The 20,566-nt window shown below is 40.9% G+C and overlaps 2 protein-coding genes across 11 annotated transcripts; one reads left to right on the top strand and one right to left on the bottom strand.

Annotated features, from left to right (window-relative positions):
• The first annotated feature begins 2,962 nt into the window (after positions 1 to 2,962).
• CRBN (cereblon) lies at positions 2,963 to 16,811 on the top strand. 9 transcript variants are annotated; one of them, XR_014934545.1, is made up of 11 exons: positions 2,963 to 3,041; positions 5,719 to 5,828; positions 5,958 to 6,160; positions 6,956 to 7,105; positions 8,657 to 8,819; positions 9,734 to 9,796; positions 10,474 to 10,558; positions 11,028 to 11,130; positions 12,504 to 12,568; positions 12,836 to 12,967; positions 13,522 to 16,811. XR_014934545.1 is itself a non-coding variant. In XM_015875254.3 (11 exons), exons 1-11 carry the CDS (start codon positions 2,975 to 2,977, stop codon positions 13,703 to 13,705), a joined length of 1,341 nt encoding a protein of 446 aa, XP_015730740.1. In that variant the 5' UTR covers positions 2,963 to 2,974; the 3' UTR covers positions 13,706 to 16,811. The 9 variants fall into 9 exon arrangements, 8 of the variants coding, with proteins under 8 accessions (XP_015730740.1, XP_085372260.1, XP_015730741.1 ...); XM_015875254.3 differs by having other exon boundaries at positions 5,716 to 5,828; positions 11,015 to 11,130; XM_085516134.1 differs by having other exon boundaries at positions 5,716 to 5,828; positions 5,958 to 6,101; positions 11,015 to 11,130.
• Positions 16,812 to 17,089: 278 nt separating this feature from the next.
• On the bottom strand, positions 17,090 to 20,544 carry TRNT1 (tRNA nucleotidyl transferase 1). Of its 2 annotated transcripts, none has more exons than XM_085516130.1 (8): positions 20,455 to 20,544; positions 20,233 to 20,342; positions 19,942 to 20,135; positions 19,485 to 19,623; positions 19,160 to 19,286; positions 18,384 to 18,577; positions 18,016 to 18,266; positions 17,090 to 17,379 (listed from the first exon to the last, which is right to left on the bottom strand). In XM_085516130.1, the coding sequence occupies exons 2-8, from the start codon at positions 20,291 to 20,293 to the stop codon at positions 17,131 to 17,133; spliced, it is 1,215 nt and encodes a 404-aa protein (XP_085372256.1). In that variant the 5' UTR covers positions 20,294 to 20,342; positions 20,455 to 20,544; the 3' UTR covers positions 17,090 to 17,130. The 2 variants fall into 2 exon arrangements, with proteins under 2 accessions (XP_085372256.1, XP_015730738.2); XM_015875252.3 differs by having other exon boundaries at positions 20,233 to 20,374.
• Between the last annotated feature and the right edge of the window lie 22 nt (positions 20,545 to 20,566).

Here is a 20,566-nt window from a genome sequence, read left to right on the forward strand (position 1 = left end):
TAGAGGGTTTCCTGAGATTTCTTTCAGTCTGAGTGTTCTGAAGCATCACACTAGAAGATGGCAAAGATCACATCAAGGCAGGTAGAAAGTTCATCTAGTCTTGCTGTGATGCCTGACATGCCATTAACTGTGGGATCCAGGCTGTCCTAACCTATGCGAAGGTCAAGGACAACAGTATTGTGAGAGCTGCAATAGTGTATGAGCATCTCAAGAGCATCCATTCCTTTGCTACCCCAGGCATAAATTCAGCAGAGATGGTATTTAATGTCCATTACATTGTAGTTTTTAAAGAGTGCGATTTATCTACCATCTCAGCAGTGACTGAAGTGATGCAATACTCTGTAGCTCTACTAAAGCTCTACCTTAAAAATATTTAAGGGGTTAAGCTAACATGATGATTTTCAGTCCAAGTGATGGAGGAAATCTATGTAAGCAGTCTGCAAAGAATGGGTACTCCATTAAACTTTACTATGTTGTCATGAAAGCTCTAGAGAAACCTCTGCTCACAAAGGGCTAGTTATCTACGCTAGGAAAGGCAAAGGAAATTCCATTTTTTTAATTAAACATATATATATATATACACACACACATACATATAAAAGGAAAGATTAGACTCTGAGCTCTGATAAATCCTTTTAGAACTTTGTATCAGTGGTGGGCATATCAGCTCGGTGCTAACCTCTTTCTTGAGTGTTTCATGGCCAAGAGTGTTTCAGGCTGGGCCAAAAGCAGTGAGAACTGCAGTGGTCTCCAGGTTTAAATGGAAGAGTATCAGCTGCAGAGAAACAGGTCTCAGCCCCTCTTCTCAAAAAGGTACACTCATCTCTAAGCTGTCTAGAAGCTCTGAGTTAACACATAGGCAATACTCCTAAGTGACATGGGGTCGTCTTGACTTGGTATACCCTTCCAGCTAACATTACCTAAAAGGGAGTTCTTCCCACTTCATTGAACAAAATCTCTGTTTATGGTCTCATTTTCGTTATGGCTCATGCTGCATGCTGTCTGTCACTTGCACTGAATATGGGTTTTGCACACGTGCCAAATAGTTTGTTACTTGGCGAGAGTTCATTGGCAAGAGAATTTGCTTCTACGCATAGTAATAAGCAAATTTGGCTAATAGGCTTTTTGTCTGAAAGCCTTCTGCATATTCAGAGCTGCTCATTTGTCACACTAGCCTGACCTAGGCAACAAATGCTAAAATAGAGTCATAAATATGCCCTGTTCTTTCCAGAATGCCAACTGAAGTAAGCGTTAGCTGTTTTGTGATGAACTTGTCATCTGCTCCTCTTAAGCTCCACAAGTGTTGTCCAATCATGCTTATTTCTAGAATAGTCTTCCTAACCATCACTGATTTGTTGCTTTTGGAAGTACCTTATTCTGTTCTCTGTGTTCTTGTGGAGTACATCTAATGTTAAAGTAGACAGCTTTGATGCTGCAGTAGCTTTGGGATGGTGAAGTTCATACTGCAGTAATTACGAAGCTGACCCTCCTTGGTCATTTGGAGATGGCAAGTGTCCTTCACGTTGAGACTGCCTGGTTGTTGATATCAAGATGACCTCATGTATTTTTTGCAACTAGCTTTTTTATATATAAGTTACAGTGTTTCTTGTCCTGTGACTGCTCTTATTTTCAATATTTAATAATAGTTATCTTGAGGTTGAGAGTCACTTTTTATTTCAAAATACTTATATATATTACTTAATTCTGCCTAGAGCTAGAGTGTTTAACAAGCCAATTAATTGGCAGAATAGAAATCAATGGCATACATATGAAAGACTTTCCCTTTTCTAATTGGACTGTACAGACTACTTGTTAAACAGAAGTGGTCAAACAGCACGCTGCAGAAATAGACAAAAGCCTGTTCAAAATGGATTAGGTCAGAGATCAAACTTTTCTATTGTTTGCTGTGAATCCCATAAAAATAGAAAGCCCAAAGCTAACAGGGCAGCACAGCTGATGGTCTCCCAAGTAACAAAACCAGCAAAAGTGAATGTTACAGCACCATCTAGTGCTTCTTGTTCCAGCAATACAGTACATTATTATTCTGCTTAATTCAGGTATGTAGGTGGAGAAGAGGGAATGCATTGGATATATGTACAGTATATTACATACAGTAAAACTAAAGATCACCTTTTATGTTAATAAAGCCAAACATTCACATATTAAATGGACTTCCTAAGGCCGTTAGGTTAAAACATTAATTTTAATCACACCTCACAGTATTTTAATGAAATAAATGTCCCAATATAACATGTAACCCAACAGAAACGACATATCTTAAGAATCCACTCTGTTTTTGCTGTGCCTTTGTAAGAAAAGCTGGTGGGTTTTAATATAGGTGATTCATAGACTACATTAGAATTTATGTCCAATCTAGTATTGGAATTAGAATCAAGGCAGTAGCTAGAGCTATATTATGCACACAAATACAGCTCTTAGCAGTGTTAACATCACAAAGATGTGATCTCATCCAAAAGAAGAATTCCTGGGTTTTGGTCCTAGAATTTCCAGCAGTTTTTTGTTAAATATATACAATATTTCATTAAAAAAACAAGCAAGCAAACCCACAGCATTCAGTCATCTCAGCTGAGAAACTCAGCAGCCATTAAAAAAACAAGTTCTATTCTTCAGCAGTTCAACTGGGGCCCTTGTGCTATTTATCTTTAAAACAGGATTCTTTCTGAACACTTTGATTATGAAAAATAAGTTGCATTTACTTTGTTCCTGGCCAAGGGAGGACACTGATTAGTGGAATATAAAGACACATTAGTGAGAAAAGCAGGAATTTCTTGTCCAGAGCTGATTTACAAAGGGACGATGCTTTCTTCAGCTGTGAGACTGCTCGGGCCCGGCACCCACAGCTCAACCCCGGCCCAGCGCCGCCAGGGGCCGCTCCACAGCGCCTCAGCTCCCGGCCTGGCTCCTCCTTCTACCACCCCCCCCTTTTCCCAGGCTCCTCTTCAGGTAAACAGCGATGGCCGCCGAGGAAGGAGGTGGCGAACGCCGTAATAACATGGGGAACCACCTGCAGCTGGTGCCTGGTAATGGGGGAGCCGGCAGGCGGGGACGGGGATGCTGGGCTGGGGACGGGCAATGGGGAGGAGATGAGGGAGGCGGGTGTGGGTCTGTGCCTCGGATATTAGAGTGCCCGGGAGCCGTAAATTCGTGTGCAATCATCAGATAGCGGAGATATAGCTTTTAATGGAGAAAATTGGTTCCACCAGCTGAGGAGGGAGGCGGAGGGGAGAGCGAGTTGGACGAGGAGAGGGTGCAGATCACAGCCGTGCCGAGTGAACTGCGATGGGCCTGGTACCGCCCCCCCCTCCCGGTACCGCCCTGACACCCCCCCCGGTACCGCCCTGACACCCCTCCCGGTACCGCCCTGTCCCTCCCGGTACCGCCCTGTCCTTCCCGTTACCGCTCCTCACGGCCTGTGTGGACCTGCCTGCTCGGAGCTGTGGGTGGCTGTGGGCTTCATTCTGGCTGTCATCTTAGGCCTCGCCTGTCGCTGTCTGCCTCTTGTTGGCAGCGAGGTTGTCATTCAGACAAGTGCAAAGTCCTCGGTTATTCGCTTTGGCAGTAGTGGGTGAGGACACTCAGTAGTAGCAGTGGGTGTTACGCAGCTGGTGTGGTGAAACGTGCTGAAAAGGTGTTATTTGGCTATGGAGGGAACTCCTGCTAAACTGGAAAAAATATGTTACTTAAGAAGAAGCATGTACCTAATGGGGAGTTAGTCTTGCCAGTGGCCACTGTAATTTGCTGGGGAAGGAAATTAGTAGGAGAATGTTATGCCTGTGTATTTTAAGCCTTAGTATTTCCTATCCTGCTTCTGTTTGTTAAATGAGGTTTTTATTTCCTCAGTGCTGCACAGAGATGTTGGCAGTGGGTCAGAATGAGCATCCAGCCTGCACTGAGGGAACTCAGAGCTTGGTCACACCCGAGCTCCCACTAATTGTGATATTAAAACATCAACTAGTGCACATTTCAGAGTGATGAAGATACAGTTCCTTTTGTTTTCTGTCTTGCTCTCCTGTAGTGTGACCAAAGTGTGAGGATGGTGTTTTCTCCACATTCTCATGGTGCTGCTGCTGCAGTGAAATGAGTCATCATTCCTCCCAGCCTTCCTGATTGCCTCTGCCACCACACGGCCCTTAGGGTGCAGTTTTGGCAAGAGCATGCAAAACTTTGCAGGGTACAGTCGCTCTCAGATCAACGACTGCTGATTCCTATTGTATTCAGAAAAGCAAATGGAACAGCCTTTCTCTAACAGGCTATTAAAAGTGCTAATGATTCATACAACTTAATGAGTGCAAGTAAATCAGTATTGAGTTGGCATCCCTGCTCGCCAGCCCACAGTGCTGCTCTGCCCCATCCATCAGGCTAGAGAGCCATGGCCCTCTTCTTCATGTTAAACTTGCTATCATCACTAATGTTTAGGATTCCTAACTGTGTATCACAGAAAAAATTATGCAGAAATTAATAGTTGGTTTTTTCGTTTTTTTTTTTCACAGTAATGAAGAAAGTGGTGTCTTATTTCTTTAAGTTAATTAATGTGATGCCAAAAAGAGTCTGTAACCTCTTTTCTGGCAGTGCTGGATCACTTCTGTTTGAGATGAATAGAGTGCAGGTTGGATTTGAGACATCAGTGGGTTGTGCTATTCCTCCTACAAAGTGTGCAGTGCTGTAAGTGCAGATCTTCTTTAGTGAGTTAAAACAGACACATCAACAGCACTGTTGGGATTTATCCATTACTCTGCAGCTGCAGATGAGAGAATCCTGCAGAAGTTGCGAGGTTTTATAGCATCTGTTTTAGGTTTAGGGGGTGTATAATTATTATTGGTGTTTGAAGGGTAAGGAAGTAGGATGGAATAATACAATCACCCATGTGCAGTAATTACATTGTATTGGGTGAATATACAGGCCTACATTGTAATTCATCACAGCAGTGAAACTAGCATTTTAGAAACACATCTTTCTTATCTTCATTATGATTTTTTTATATTTACTTTTAAGTATGTATATGGTTTTATACAGATAAATGCAAAGTAAAATATGCAGGTAACTTAGTTGTCTTCTTGCTTTGGGATTGACTCCTAGGCCTAGAAATGGCTTGAAAATAGTAATCTGTTTTGTACCTCAAATTCTCTCCGGAGTCATAATATTGCCTTCCTTTGTAGTTGGGGCCTTTCTGTGTGTGCAGTGCTGGCTTCTGTGATCATGTTTGGTATACACAGAGGAGAGGTTGACTGCAGTGAAATTGTCTAGGAACATCAGCTTGCCTGAGTATGGAGCATCAGATTGCTTGTGGTTTGGTTGCATTGTTCTGTTTTGTACCATGTCAAGTGGTGCATTCAGCCTCCTGCAGGAAATCAAGTTGGTTGGTGTCCTTGTGTTGCAGGCAGAAGGCATTCAGAACTGAAGTAGAAAACAACTTCTAAAGTAAAAATTGGAACCAACAGATTTTGTGTATTATCAGCTGCTCAGAAAAGCTCATTCCTTCACTGTTCAGGAATGCATAACCTGCTTCTGAGTCTTTCTACAGTGCAGTGATTTTGCTGTAACAACAAGACAATAATTTACCAATAGGAAAACTACTTCCCAGTGAAAGGCAATAGCCTGGGGATATTGAAAGCAGTTCTGTGATTCTCTGATTCTTATCGGTGTCTTCAGCTGTGCTGGTTGATGTGTACACAATATTCTGTATGTGCTTATTAGCAGAGAGCGAGGAAGAGGATGAAAATGAAATGGAAGTTGAAGATCAAGAGGGTAGAGATGCCGAAAAGCCAAACATGATCAATTTTGACACCAGTTTGCCAACATCACATGTGGTATGTCTTTCTCTATATATCTTCCATTAAGCGCATTTCAAAGCAGCTTTGATTGTTTTTACATAATTCTGTCATACAAACCTTGACTCTTATTTTATCATGGATCTTATTGTGACCTATTGTGTTCAGTATTTAGGTTCTGATATGGAAGAATTTCACGGGAGAACACTGCACGATGATGACAGCTGTCAGGTGATTCCAGTGTTGCCCCACGTGATGGTGATGTTGATTCCTGGACAGACGTTACCTCTTCAGCTTTTTCACCCTCAAGAGGTTAGCATGGTGCGGAATTTAATTCAGAAAGACAGAACATTTGCTGTTCTTGCATACAGGTAAAATACACGAGTGTATACTGATGGTATGCAGCATGTATTTTAAGCACAGTTTATTTGGATAGTAGATCAGAAGCAGATGATTCAGTCAGTTCTGTGGTGAAAACTATGTTATAGTTTGAAATTGTTGGACAAAAATATTCTTCCAGCACACCATGAAAAGTAGCTCCATGGCAGCATCATGTTTAAGAAAGGCAGAAAGTGTCCTTGTTTGAGCACTTGTGATTTTGCTGTTTGAATGCATTGCCTCCATTTTACTTACAACAGTCTTGTTCTGAAATGTAAAAATTTGATCTGTGTTTTGAAACTTTATTGCTGTAGAGGTGCATTATGTATAAGCAAGCACAGATGAAGGTTTGACAGTAGAGGTACATTGGATGATAGAGAAGTGGAAAAGGCTCATGTGTGCCAAAAGAAGAGGGAACATTCCTCCCCCTTAATCACCATTTACTGTGGTTTAATTATGTAGGAAGTGATAATAGTTATTTTAGAAGGTCAGTGTAAAGAAGTTTGGTACTTTCAGAGTTGGTGAGCCTTGTATTCCTAGATTCTTACCTCTGCCTCCTTAAAATAAAACTGAATAGTGAAAAAAAAAAAACACTCCACCAACATTAGAATTAGCTTTTAAAATGGGGGAAAAAATGTTTGCAGCAGTTTGAAGGCATTTAACCACATTTAGCTTTTTGATTAAGGCTGAGTGGTAAGATTTTACTGCCAGTGCAGGTAGATTAACAAGAGAAACATGAACAGTACTACTTGGAGGGTAGGTAACTGTTTAAATTCTGTTGCTTTTAGTAACGTACGTGAAAGGGAAGCACATTTTGGAACAACAGCAGAGATATATGCCTACAGGGAAGAGCAGGAGTATGGAATTGAAACGGTCAAAGTAAAAGCAATAGGAAGACAGAGATTCAAGGTGCTTGAAATACGAACCCAGTCAGACGGGTAAGAAAATAATGTATTTGATTTTACATACTGCAGATCTTGTTTGACCAAAACATTGATTTTACATTGCTGCTGCGTGTGGCCTTTCAGTCACACAATTAACTCATTTGTGTCTTTGTACTTAATCAGCAACTTTTTCAGCTGTGTGTTTTAGTTGTAGTGACTTTGCTCTGAGATGCTCAGAATAACATCAGCTGGAAATACCTGTCACATCCATGTTTCAAACTAAATATGAAATGAGGAGAGGCTCTCCTCTGTCATGTGTGTGTCTTGTGTTGTCATGTGGAAAGCCTCCCTGATACCAGTTTCTATACCTCTGAAAAACAGTAACTTGCATTTTCTTAAGTCCTCTCTAGAGGTCTGCACAGGACTAGGTCCATTGAACTTCATGTGCAGTTGCATCTCTGAGCTGCTGCAGGCAATGGTCTGACAGTACAGCCAATAACAAGATGCTTGCCCTTTTTCCACTCTGAGTGATCTCTAAATGCTGAGCTTGAACAACGTACAGAAGCATCCAGCTGCATGATTTAGATATGGAGAGGACAGTAACTGATCTCAAGAGGGGTGGTTTTCTTCAGGATGACTGGAGGCTGGTAATAATAATGGAGGAATAAGTGACTTCCCTTGCTTATTTTTCCTTTTGTATAACATAAAAGCACCCTTAAAATAATGATATGCATCTTATGTTTCAAGATTTCTCATGCATCATACTATTAAAAAAATTAAATTCATTCCTTCTAGGTAGTATTCTTGGTAGCTGTGTAACTGTTATCAGACACAGTGGAATAGGTGACCTGATTGATGCTGGGATATTAAAGGACAATCAGAGTCTGTATCCTATTTCTGCTGATTTTGAGCTCTCGCTAAGCACATCAGCTTTTGTGGTTTGAAGATAGCAAACTGCATTTCAGCTAAATTTCCTTTCTGAGAGTTAGGTGTGTAATAGCTGACAGTTTATTGCCAAAGGTAACTTGAGGAGACAGAAATCTGAAAATCCAGTGTTGTGTAGCTGTTGTCAGTCGGACTTTAAATCCATCTGCCACAATCCCAATGGCAAACCTGAGCTCTAAAGCATGTAGGTGTCCTGTTGTATCTCATGGAAAAGGAAGTTAACTGGGAGAGGGAAAAAAAAAAAGCAAGTAACTTTTGCTGAAAATATTGAAGTTCTGTAGGCCAATGCAAAAAATATTTGGGAAGCAGCTAATTCTGACTTTTAGAGGCATATTAAGAATAGATAGAAGAATCTATAATTCATTGCTTTTATTTGGATTTTAGGTGTACTAAAGTTCAGCGTGCACCCAAGTCCAGTCAGCTAACGGCACAGTTAGCTGAGGGTGTGAGTCCATATTTTAGAGCAGTATGTGCTTGGTTTGTTAATATGCTGCCTGTTTCCTCAGGTCATTTGATTTATGTTAGTACAACATAAGCTCCAATTTAATAGATATCTGCTTAAATTTTGTAGTACCATGTATTGATAAGCAGTAAAATCTGTTTTTGATACTCTTCTAGGTGTGTATATCTCCATGTTGGTTTTTTTTTTTCTTTTATCAGAATTCAACAGGCTAAAGTACAAATCCTTCCCGAGCGAGTGCTGCCTCCAACAATGTCAGCAGTACAGCTGCAGTCTCTCAGCCGATGTCACATATTTCCTTCTTCAAAACCTACGGTGTGGCAGGATCGAGCTTTTCGTCAGTGGTGGCAGAAGTATCAGAAGGTTGGAAGCAAATTGCTTGGCTTTTATTACTGTTTTTCATGGTATGAAATTCCATCTGTTTGTCTTCAGAGGTGGATGCACAACTGAGATGCTGGATACCGAGCTCTTGTTTTTTATTTTTTCTCTTTGTAACAGATTGTGTGATTATTTATCAGCTATCAACAGTAGGGAAATGCGTGTTCCTTTGTTTAATAATTTATATATAAACGCACCAGTGATTATGCTAATTACTAAAGCTTATGGATAATGAAGCATTGGTGGAATAAACAGCAAATGTTTTTTTTGTAGGTATATCAAAAAAACATCCTGACTTTAAGTAACCCAACAGTTTTCTTCATTAGTAATTGTTCTGTTGTGAGAAAAGCTCTTCTGGAATTTCTAATTAGCAGCACTTCAGTTTTCCACTTTAAAAATATGACTATATTCTTTGGATTTGTCTTTGTCAGCTTAAGATACCTGGTATTGCTCATTAATCTCTCTTTCATTTTATGTATTTATTCTTGTGAATGAATTGATATGAAGAACTTCCATCACCTTACATAGTCAGTAACTGCTGTGGACATCAATAACTGATGGAGAAGATGCACTACCAAATGGCACTTACATTTTTCAACCATCTAGGTTCTAGATATTCTTTTGAAAGGCGTGATTTCTTATTCCAAAGTAGTAGAAGTACTTACAATGCTGAGACAGATTTTCTGAGAGGATCCATGTATCATCTATCTTGTACAAAAGTTGTAGCACTCACCACACTTGAGAAGTGTTTCAGTAGCCTCTTGAAATATTGGTAGTGATGGTGATTATTTATTGTGTCTTTATGTAATCAGATACCTGGTTTACACAAGCAAAAGAGAGACACCTGTTGATAAAATCTGCTCATATTAAATAAAAATCATTTCTGATTTCGATTTCAGAGGAAGTTTCACTGTGCCAGTCTGACATCTTGGCCTCCCTGGCTTTACTCTTTATACGATGCTGTAAGTATTACCAAACAATATATACTTCATTTTTTATATCTACTTACTGGATAATATTAAGTTTAATTTTGTTGGCTCAGAAGTGCTTTTAAAGAAGGGTATAACTGGTAGTTTACTGGTAAGAGTAGTAAAGGTTTCCCCTTTGTATAGTTGTTCCCTGGTGCTTGAATGTGCACTGGGGATGGATGACCGAGGTTCAGGTTCCTGCTGTGTTGTCCTGGAGCAGAAAAATAGACCTTCTGTCCCACATGATCCAGGTGAGTGTCGTAACCAGCAGAGCCCTTAATAGCCGCAGGTGGGTCTTTCCTGTTGGAGTTAGTTTGCTTTTTAAAAAGCTTGTACTTTTCTTCGTATGCTTGTGTAGAAATGTGCATTTAATACATGAAGGGTCAGAAATGGAGGAGGCTAATTCTGCTTAGCCCAGATCTGTAAGTGTCTAGAGTTTAAATAGTTATGTACTTACCTCAGATGAGATTTAGAACTATTGTTGGTTGTTTTTTGCACATTTCCCATCTTGTTCTTAGTTTAAGACATGGAGGTATAAAGTGTCTGTAGTTAGCATTTAAGACTTAGAAGAATGTCTACTGAGGAAAATAGCTTCCTGTACATTTTGCTTCCTTTTTCTAAGAAAACAGAAATACCTGTGTGCTTAAATTAGGCTTTTCTTCTTACAAAAGGAAACCTTGATGGAAAGAGTCAAGAGACAGCTACACGAATGGGATGAAAATCTTAAAGATGAGTCTCTTCCAACAAACCCAATAGGTATGGTCTTTGGCTTTGAGCTTGAAGTAGAATTAGGGAAAAAAAAAATAGTCCTAAAGCTGTAAGAGTTGGATAATTACTTTCTATTGACAGTCCATTTCTGACTTCTGAAGTTTGACTTTAGTTGAGTCAATGTAGCTGATGTCATTAGGTTTGTTAAGAACTTGTAAAGAAGTGAATATCCTCCAGTTCTTCTAAAGCACTTCTTGTAAAAGAAATAAAGCTTTCTTGTGCTCCTTACAGGAGGAATGTGATTTAAATGTTTCACAAGAAAACAAGAACCAAAAGCATATGAGATTTTTAAATTTTCTGCAGGTGTCTGTTTTGGATGTACAGAGATGAACTCTGAAAGTCCATTATAAAGCTATGTTTTAGCTCTCAATCTGTAACTGAGTAGAACTGGTAGGTTTGTTTCTTTCTTAAATTCTAACAGGCCTGCTACTTTCTCATTTCTAGATTTTTCTTACAGAGTTGCTGCTTGCCTGCCCATCGATGATGCATTACGCATACAGTTGCTTAAAATAGGTAGCGCTATTCAGCGGCTTCGGTGTGAATTAGATATTATGAACAAAGTGAGTATTGGCATACCTGTTATTTACTTTAATACTGTTCTCCCCACCACCATTAGAAAACAAAAAGGGACTTACCATCTCCTGTAACAAATAATACTTCTGGAAAGTGAACTTGGGAGTTTGTAGTTCTCCTTTGCCCTGAAAAGGTGGGCTCAAGGAAGGGAATTATATTAATTCTAGATTTATTTTGCAGCAGGAATCCTCTTTGCTTTTGTTAAATTCATATTTCACACCTTGCTACAGTGCCTTCTCCAAGAGATGGTGCTGTAAGTCCAGTGTTGCTGTTACCAACCTTTTGAACATCAGAACACCATATTGCCAGAGTAGCGTACTGCAGTGAAGCAGTGTTGTACTATGAAGGCTTGTGCATTTTGTGGCAAAAGATAAATCTCTGTAGAGCTATTGAGTATAAATCTTAGACTGAAGGGACTTTTTAGCAAAAGACATATATTGATTCTTAAGCCATAACTTTTTAAAGATGTTTTAAAACGAGATCATTTTACTCGCCATTCCATGGTCATATAATGCTCTGAGTGTAGGTTGCATCATTTTATTTTTACATAGCACGTTGCTTAATCATATATTAAACTGTTATATAATATGTGTTATATAACGTTGAATCCATATGTTTTAGGAACAATAGTGGCAATATCTTTCAGTATTTCCAATAGCAGTTTAGGTTGCTATTCGTGTTCCAAAGAGAAAACACCGAAAGAGTCATCAGTGTAGATAAAATTTGTCTGGTAGTTGGTAGTAGAAATATTCACTGTCAAATTTCTGACTAGAGAGTCAGAGTTTTGGTAATACATTCATCACAATGCACCTCCTGAGAAGTCATAATAAAGCATTCTATGAAGCTGATTTAAATGGTTATTTCTTGGCAATGTTGGTGATGGATTGTTTGGCTCTGCTTTATATAAATTGTATTGGATAAATTACTCTGTCATCATAGTTAAGAAAAAGGTCAGTGCAGCGTATGTATTTGTCTTGATAAATCTAGGACAATTGATCTACAGTGTTCTCAAATGTTAGAAGAATGATTACATTTATATTCATTCTACCTTTTCTGTGTTGGGCTTTTTTCTGAAGTAGCTTTTAAGGATCTCAGCAATTTGACTTTCATTGCATACTCAGAATTTTTTAAGATTAAAAGAGTGTACAGATATACCACGAGTAAGTAAAACACATACAGACTTTTATCCTTTGATATAAAGAGTAGACTGTAAGTGAGTGCTGCCCAGATGAACCAAGGGATCAGCACAAAGTTTGTTCTCAGAGAATGGAAGAGAAATGTTGTTACTGGCCACAGTGCTGACAAGTACCTGGAGATGAGTGAAGTTACTCTCTTTTTTTCTTATTTCTTCTTTTCGAAGTGTACGTCCCTTTGTTGTAAGCAATGCCAGGATACAGAAATAACAACCAAGAATGAAATATTCAGGTGAGTTTATTGCTCCTAATCAAATAAAGCACATAATAGAGATTCATATTTTTTTGTATACCAGGCTCTCGGGTTTTGAGAGAAACATTATTAGCCTTAAATTGGGTGGATTCCATAAAAATATCCTACCAGCTGTTCTCTGAGACCTTTAACAAACAGCTGGGCAGGGTGCAGCTGAAGATGAGGATGCTGTAATCCTAACTTGGGCAATATGTGTTTAAACACCTTTTCTTGAAGTCTGACAGAATTGTTAATTGTCTTCTACAGTTTGTCCTTATGCGGACCCATGGCAGCATATGTGAATCCTCATGGTTACATCCATGAAACCCTTACTGTATATAAAGCCTGCAACTTGAATCTCAGTGGACGACCATCAACAGAACACAGCTGGTTTCCTGGGTAATATTCTTCAACTGTTAATACATAAAGTTGGTTGCAAACTTTTCTATCGAACTATGGGAAACGACAAATGCAGTTACTCTACTGAGGTTTTTTGGTTTGTTTGTTTGGTTATTTTAAAACCTAAAGTAGTCACTTTAGGTTACAGTAATGTATACTACCTCTGTCTTAATCTGATTACCACTGAATGCCTTTAAGTGGTCTCGCTGTCTGGAAGAATAGCAGTATTAAGTCAAGATGTAGAAGTCTGCCTATGAATGGTCTTGTGCCAAAATGCCATCCTTGCCTGGTAGTGACTTTTTGCTTTAGATAGGCATGCTTCAGGCATACATTCAAGACTTTAAATACTTGACCTCTTTAAAAGAGCTGAAATGTCAAATTATATTTGAATTACAGTTTCACAAACCATTCTTCATAGGTTATTTTTGTGAGTTTTTTTGTGTTTTTGGTTTTTTTTTTACCAAATCACAGTATCAGGAAACATTCTTCTACCCTGAATGTTTTAAGTACTTTCTCTCCTTGAAGGCTTCTTGTTCTTTGTTTGTTTCTGACAGCTATGCCTGGACAATAGCCCAGTGCAGAATCTGTGGGAACCATATGGGATGGAAGTTCACAGCTACCAAAAAGGAAATGTCACCACAAAAATTTTGGGGATTAACACGGTCTGCTCTCCTGCCTCGGATTCCAGAAGCAGAGGATGAGTTGGGCCATGACAGATCTCCGTTACTCTGCTTGTAATCCAGTACCTTGCTTTGGAGATGAACAGGCAGTACTCTGTCTCCTAGATGCATCTGCTTAGTTCTGCTTTTGATGCTCACTTAAAAACTAACAAAACAAGAACTCGCAGCTGCACGCAAAGAAAGCTTCACCTTTGCCGTGCATCCACGTTGCTGTTGTTTTTTGGACGCTGAGAACTGAAGGTTGATTCTTAAAAATGACAGCTGTGGAGAGAAAGTGGCACGAGACACCAGGAAATCAGTTCATTTGGGCAGACTTGACTCTGAACTTTCTACTTCGTCTGAACTTTCATTTCAGGAAATGTTTGCTGCTATCAGCCTGCAGTGGAAGAAATAGAGTATAATTATGCAACATGTGATGGTAGATACCAGTAATTCATTGCAGGATATTTCCCTTACTTAAAAGTGTTTTTGATGAGAATCCCTGTTTCTAACTTCGCAGTTTTAATCTCGTGATGTTTATGAAATGTTTGTTGAATAACCATCGAAGAGAGTAGAAGGCTGAAGGATGTTGTGTTGGTGATGTCAGTAGTAGTGGTGTAACTGGCAGAGCTGGCTGCTGGGTGCAGCTGGAACAAGTATGCCAGAAAATGCCCTTTGAAAGGAGCTTATATTGTAGTTGGTCCTTAGAAGTTCTCTGGTATATTGAGCATTTCTGACTTCAGAAACCTTTTAAATTTTAAATTATTTATACAGAATATACTGGTCAGTCCCAGAACATGAAAGACATTGTTATTTACTGTGGTTTACTTTGGAATGTAGTTTTTGTATTTTTCACAGCAATTTCAATGGGAGATCAGCTTATAGGAATGCATGCCTGGGATTCCCTGAGACTGGAGATTTTTCTCTAATACCTGTTCTGACAAGAGACTCAGCATATCTTTTTCCTTCAGTGCTTTAATATCATAAGGTAAAATTTTACTTTATCACCTTACCTTAAAGAAACAAACTGACAGTGCTTCCCCCTCCCTTCCCCCCACTCTTTTCCAGTTAGTTTGTTTCCTGGGACTCTGTGCTACAGAAATGGATGCTAAAATGGGGCAGCTTTTGCTACTGCTTGGTTGTTGTTCTTTTTCCCCTCAGAACAAAAACCAAACCTGAAAATGGCAAAATTTCTCCAGTTTGTGAGTGTACATACACACTTTTTACCTTGAAGCTATTGCATTCACTGTTTCTTCTTGTGCATTTTCAAGAACTTGCGTTGTTAAATACTATGGGAATAATGCTTAAGGTTGAAGATGTAACCCAGTAGTTGTTCCTTCCCAGTTGCATCAGACGTGTAGCATGGACAGATTACTGCACTGAGAGGCTAAGGTCAGACCTCTGCAAGACAGGTATGATCTGATCTAATCTAAGTAGTGTGTGTTACAGTACAGCTTAAGAAAAATCCAGATGCCAAATGCTGAAAGGCTGTTAGGATATTATGCTAAGTAGGTAGGAACTGATGATTGTGTAACTCAGGTTTAGTTCTTCGAAGCCTTCTACCTCTGTGCTTCTGTAATAACTTTTGTTTTCTCCATAGGCATCTTTAATACCATATTTAATTGTCTGTGCAGTACTCTGACTTGCCAGTGAACTGTGAAAAGCAATAGTTCTTTGAATATAACTCTGAACAAACAGGGGGTGAATGCACTCATTTTCTTATGGAAAGAAAATATTCATTGTGTTTATGTAATAAGCTTTGAAAGACTAAAATAAGGAGCAGTATGTGAGACTGTGAAACTTCTGTACCTAGATAGCCACTAGAATCACACCTAGCTTCCCCCTCACTCCCTGCACACAGACACACACACACAGAGCCACACATGGCTTAGCTGTAGGCTTGGGTTGGTTTTTTCTCCTCTAAGGTACTCAAGTATCTCTTGCTCCCATTACCCTCAATAGGGCTTGTGGGCAATGCTAAGGTGCTTAAGTATCTTCTGCCGTTTGCTTTCAGTGAGTGAGGCCTTCAGGATGATCATTTTCTCAGCTCTCTCTGGACTTCTCAAGGTGTTTTGGGTTTTGCCTAAGTCTTTCAGATGGTCTGAATTAAGAATGGCATTATGTTCACAATGCTGAAATACAAAATAGGCATATTTTTGGTATTGTGTGTATACATATATTGTCAAGTGTAGCTAATATTACCAAGTGAGACAGCTCACAAGTAAATTAGCACCAACTTTTTCTTAGTGTTGATGACTTTTTCATCTGCCCAGCCTTCTGTGAGTTGTTTCCCATTTGTAAGTCTGTGACTTTGCAGGCTGAAAGCAAGTGTCATTCAGCTTGCTGCAAAATTGGGGAATCCTGTCATGGTGAAGCTGGCAGTTAAAATGCAAAAGGCCCAGCCAGTATGTGACCTTCAGTGTGGATGTAGAGTCGTGAAAGGCTCAATATGTTGATGAATGTTCTCTATGCTTCTTTTATCCTTTTTTTGGAGAAAACTACTAGAATGTTGGGACTGTGGAAATCTATTACTGGCAAATATGGCCATCATAAGCTTTTGAGAGCTAAGTACAAAGAAAATCAGCATATCTTACAGTAATAGCTATCTTCACTGCATTCGGTGGTTGGCATGTGGCTTCATGCCGTAATTAATCCAATTAACGTGCTGGCTGCTGCCAAGAGAGTTTTTCTCCCACTGTAATTCCTCTTATTATGGGAGACCTGGGAATTACGCAGCCGCGGTGCTGGTGGCACAACCATGGCCTTGCTGGGTCTGCTGAAAGGATTAAAGGCATTTTGGGGTGGGGGGGAAACCACAGGGGGTTGCCCTGTTGTTGTATTGCTGCAATAGCATAACGATGTCATACAATCAGAGCCTGTAATATTGCAAGCTTTCATATAGCTTAGTTTTGATGACTGTGTAGAATGAGGACAGGATATTTACGCACTTGTTCTCAACAGTTCTAGCTGTTCCTTTTTTGTAATAATGATGCTATTTTTGTACGCGCTGCACTTCATTTTGTTCATTGTTGATCACCATTAATTGCTTTGTAGGAGCTGCAGAAGGTGTAGCCCATTCTCTGCTTTAACTCTTCCTCTGTCTGCCTTTTGGGACAAGTTTTCAGGAAAATCTCGTTGCTTGCAAACAATTTGCAAAGAATAAAACTCAATTTGATTCAAACCGATGTAGATGTGGGGTAAGTTTTCATCTCTTTTTTTATCTGTTAGTTGCAGCAAAGCCTTTTATCCATGAGCCTCCACTGCTGGGAGAGAGGCATCACTGAGGGTATGTGTAGTACGTGTATGTGAGCTAAGTGTTTGCATGTATGGGCTGGTTCTGGATGCCCCAAGCACTGAAGGCCAGTAGTCCTTTCCCTTCCCTCCCTTCACACACATGTGAACATTTTTATTGCAACCAACTTTGAAGAACATGCTTTACAAACATCCCATCCTACAGTACGTCTGCACGATAGCACAAAATGTTTCCCCCTTTATTGTCAACTTTTACACTTTCTTCATACAACTTAACAACTCTTCTTTATCCATGTGGTACCCACTCTTCTTCCACTCCTCCCGTAGCTGCTGTAGTGCTGAGCCAATTTCTTTTCCACAAGTGAAACCCATTTTCCGCAAGTCGTGGCCGCTGACAGGAAAAGTAGGCACAGTCCACTGCTGCATTCCTTTTAAAAGCTGCTCTTCTCCTTGGTACTTCAGAAGTTCTAATATTCTCGATATCGTATTTGCTTCCCTAGACTGAAAGGAGAGGATGGATCAGGAGAAACGAGGTAACAAGTCAGACTGTGTGCTGTAGTCCACCACTGTGCCCTATAAGCAAACTTACTTCTGCACCATAACCTGGATTTATGAACTGACTGACTGGAGCTCTGTCTCATCAGTTTTGAAACTCAGCCTGAGCGTGGAGAGCACAGCAAATACTTGCAGACTCTGTGAATTTCACTGACTAGCTTTTTAGCCGTTAACTCCAGCCTACATCCAGAGAGGGGCTCATATCTTCCCCATGGAAGGAAGTCCATGCTGCTGAGACTGACATCTTACACCTCTACTCTCAGTTACTGCAATGGAAGTACAGAACTTCACTTCAGCATGACTTGAAATTCACAGTGGAAGAAGTTGTGTATTTAACAGTACATTGTGAAGAACGCATAGCACTGAATATACAACTAAAAGGATTTGATTTGCATATCTGGAACTGGAGCCCCTGTGGTCCAGATCCCATCTTACAATGCAATAGGAGAACTCCTATTGCGACAGTACAGCACACTCAGTCCGTAGCTGTATTTGCATGAATAGGCCACAGTTTCACAGGACCTTGTCTAGAAATTCCTGGTTACTTAAAAAGCCAAGTACAGCAATACCAAGTCAACTTACATCCATGATGAAGTCTTGATATGGTTTAAGTGGTTCTGGACCCGTCGCTTTAGTTAAATCCTCACGGTGTTTCAGCAAAAAGAAGCCAAGGTTTTTCTCCTCCTTTGAGATTTTCAGCCTCAAATCAAGGTTTGTTACATCATCCTTCACCTTGAACAACGATGTCAGAACGGTCATGGGTTTCGGACACAGGTTTGCAGTATTTTTACTGACTCTGTCAAGTTCATCCAGGCTTCCATTAACTGGTAAACCTGAGGGGAGAAAGTCCAATGAAGAGTTAGTTAGTAAGAAACCAGCATGCTAACAAAGGTAAAAGCAAACTTTTTTGATTTCCTATTCCTGTATCACTTACAGTCATTTAACTTTACCTATGTACTGTGCGACATCCAGCTCGTACAGAAGTCGAACCAAATGATTTACGTGGTTTCCGATAAGGATTTTTTTCAGTTCCACCCAAATCCTTTCTCCTGAAATCCCAGCCAAACCTTTGGCATTCTCTTTAATTGCCTGCAGCGTGTCAGATTCGTGGTCACCAGCTTTTTCTGCAATCCTTCCATAAAACCTGCCCAAAGAAGTTCAGTTCCAAAGAAAAGGCACAAGATCAGTTAAGTTGTGTTAAGTTGTCACACCGCCCAAAGCAAATCAATCAATCCTGATCAGATTCACTCTCCTCCCCGTCTCCCAGGCTGCATAAAGCTTCAGGGCAAGTAACTGCACTTCTGTTGGTTACATGGCAACAACTGGCCATCAATAAACTCAATATTTAAATTATACTTGAAACAGAACTGTTGTAAAGACTGTTTTCAAAGGACAGCGTATTTCTATGGAGGTGGTGGAGTCGCTGACCCTGGCAGTGTTCAAGAGGCGTCTGGATGAGGAGCTACAAGAGATGGTTTAGTGGCTTGTGGTGGCAACAATGATGGGAGGACAGTTGGACTGGATGATCTTGAGGGTCCTTTCCAACCTTGTGATTCTATGGTTCTATGATTCTTGGTCACACAGAGAGAACAGAAGCCAAAACGCGCTTCTTTCTTTCACCATGTTTTGAGGAATAAGACCTTCTCCATGGAACTCCATTTCTACACCTCCAATCAGCCATCACAAGTACTTCTTATTGCTATCGTTTCCCAGTGAAAGCCAGTACCTGAAATATCTTAGGATTCGTAAATAATCTTCTTGTATTCTTGCACTTGCCTTTCCCACAAACCTAATCTTCTTGTTTTTTAAGTCATCGTATCCATTGAAGAAGTCGTACAGCGTCCCATCCAGACCTACAGGATGAAAAAGCGTAAAAGCAGAAATTTAATAAACACTCCTACCGAAAAAGCAGAGTACCAATGGCTCACTGTATTTGTACAGAGCCTTTGGCTGACAGCACTATAAAAGAATCCATCACGAGAGGGAAAATTCCCCACCACGGTCTGAAGAGCAGCGCTTTATCGACACATTTACTTCTGAAAGCATTTTACCTAGGAACATGGAGTTGACGGTCAGGTCCCTCCTTTCCGCATCCTTTTCCCAGTCGGTGGTGAATTCCACCTCGGCGTGCCGTCCATCAGTGACGATGTCAATTCTAAGTGTAGTGATCTCAAAGTTCTGCTCATGGAGCTGGAAATCCCACAGAAACTCAACATCAATGCAAGTATCAAGGCTATACATCTCCCTGCCCTGTGTTGGTTTACATGGAGGCGGCTTGAGCACCAACTGTATGCAAACACATATGATGCTTCCATACAGAACTGACATCAAAGCTCACAAATACCTCCAAATAATGCCTGTGTCCATATAACTGTTCAAGCTACCCTTGCTGCAGAAGGTTAAGAAGCAAAGGAACATGCAGGATACATAAGGTGAGCCCTGAGAAGCACAGAATCAGCTTCCCCACCTGCCACACAATGAAGTCCCACAGCCTGACTGCAAACCAACCCTGGCAGTGATAGTTCCGTGTTTCTCCCCTTTGTTGTTGATCAGACGGACGCCAGCAGAGCTGAACATCTCCTTCATCTCTTCCGGCGTAGCCGTGGTGGCAAAATCCACATCTTGAGGCGTCATTCCACTCAGCAAATCCCTGACGGCGCCTCCTGCGATTCTCAGCTCGTAGTTCTTCTTCTCAAACAGTTCTGACACAAGGAGGGGAACACAATCAACAACAACAGCTGCTGATGGGCCCGGAGCGACCATAGGAGCGCCAAGGAATGGCTGCCCACCCCAACTCACCTGCCACGCTGCGCAGCCCCGGCGTGAAGAGCGCCTGGAACTGCGGGGACTGCAGCTTCATGGTGCGCGCCGCGCGGTGCCGCAGCCGGAGAGGAGGAAGGAGCCGGGCCCTGCAGGGCAGAAGCAACACCTCAGCCCACATCTGGGGAGAGAACAGCGCAACGCCGCGTCAGACCGAGGGCCTCCGCTGCGAGCAAAGGCCCAAAGGAGCCCCGTACTCACCCGCGGGCTGCCGGCCTCGGTGAGGCCCAGAGCGGCTCCGTACAGCCCCGTACAGCTCCGTGCGGCGCAGCGCGATGAGCTCAGCGGCGCGACCCGGCAGCGGCCCCGCCTC

This window comes from Coturnix japonica, chromosome 15 (assembly GCF_054131305.1).
Source record: "Coturnix japonica strain WE chromosome 15, WE-NBRP24, whole genome shotgun sequence".
Classification (NCBI taxonomy): domain Eukaryota; kingdom Metazoa; phylum Chordata; class Aves; order Galliformes; family Phasianidae; genus Coturnix; species Coturnix japonica.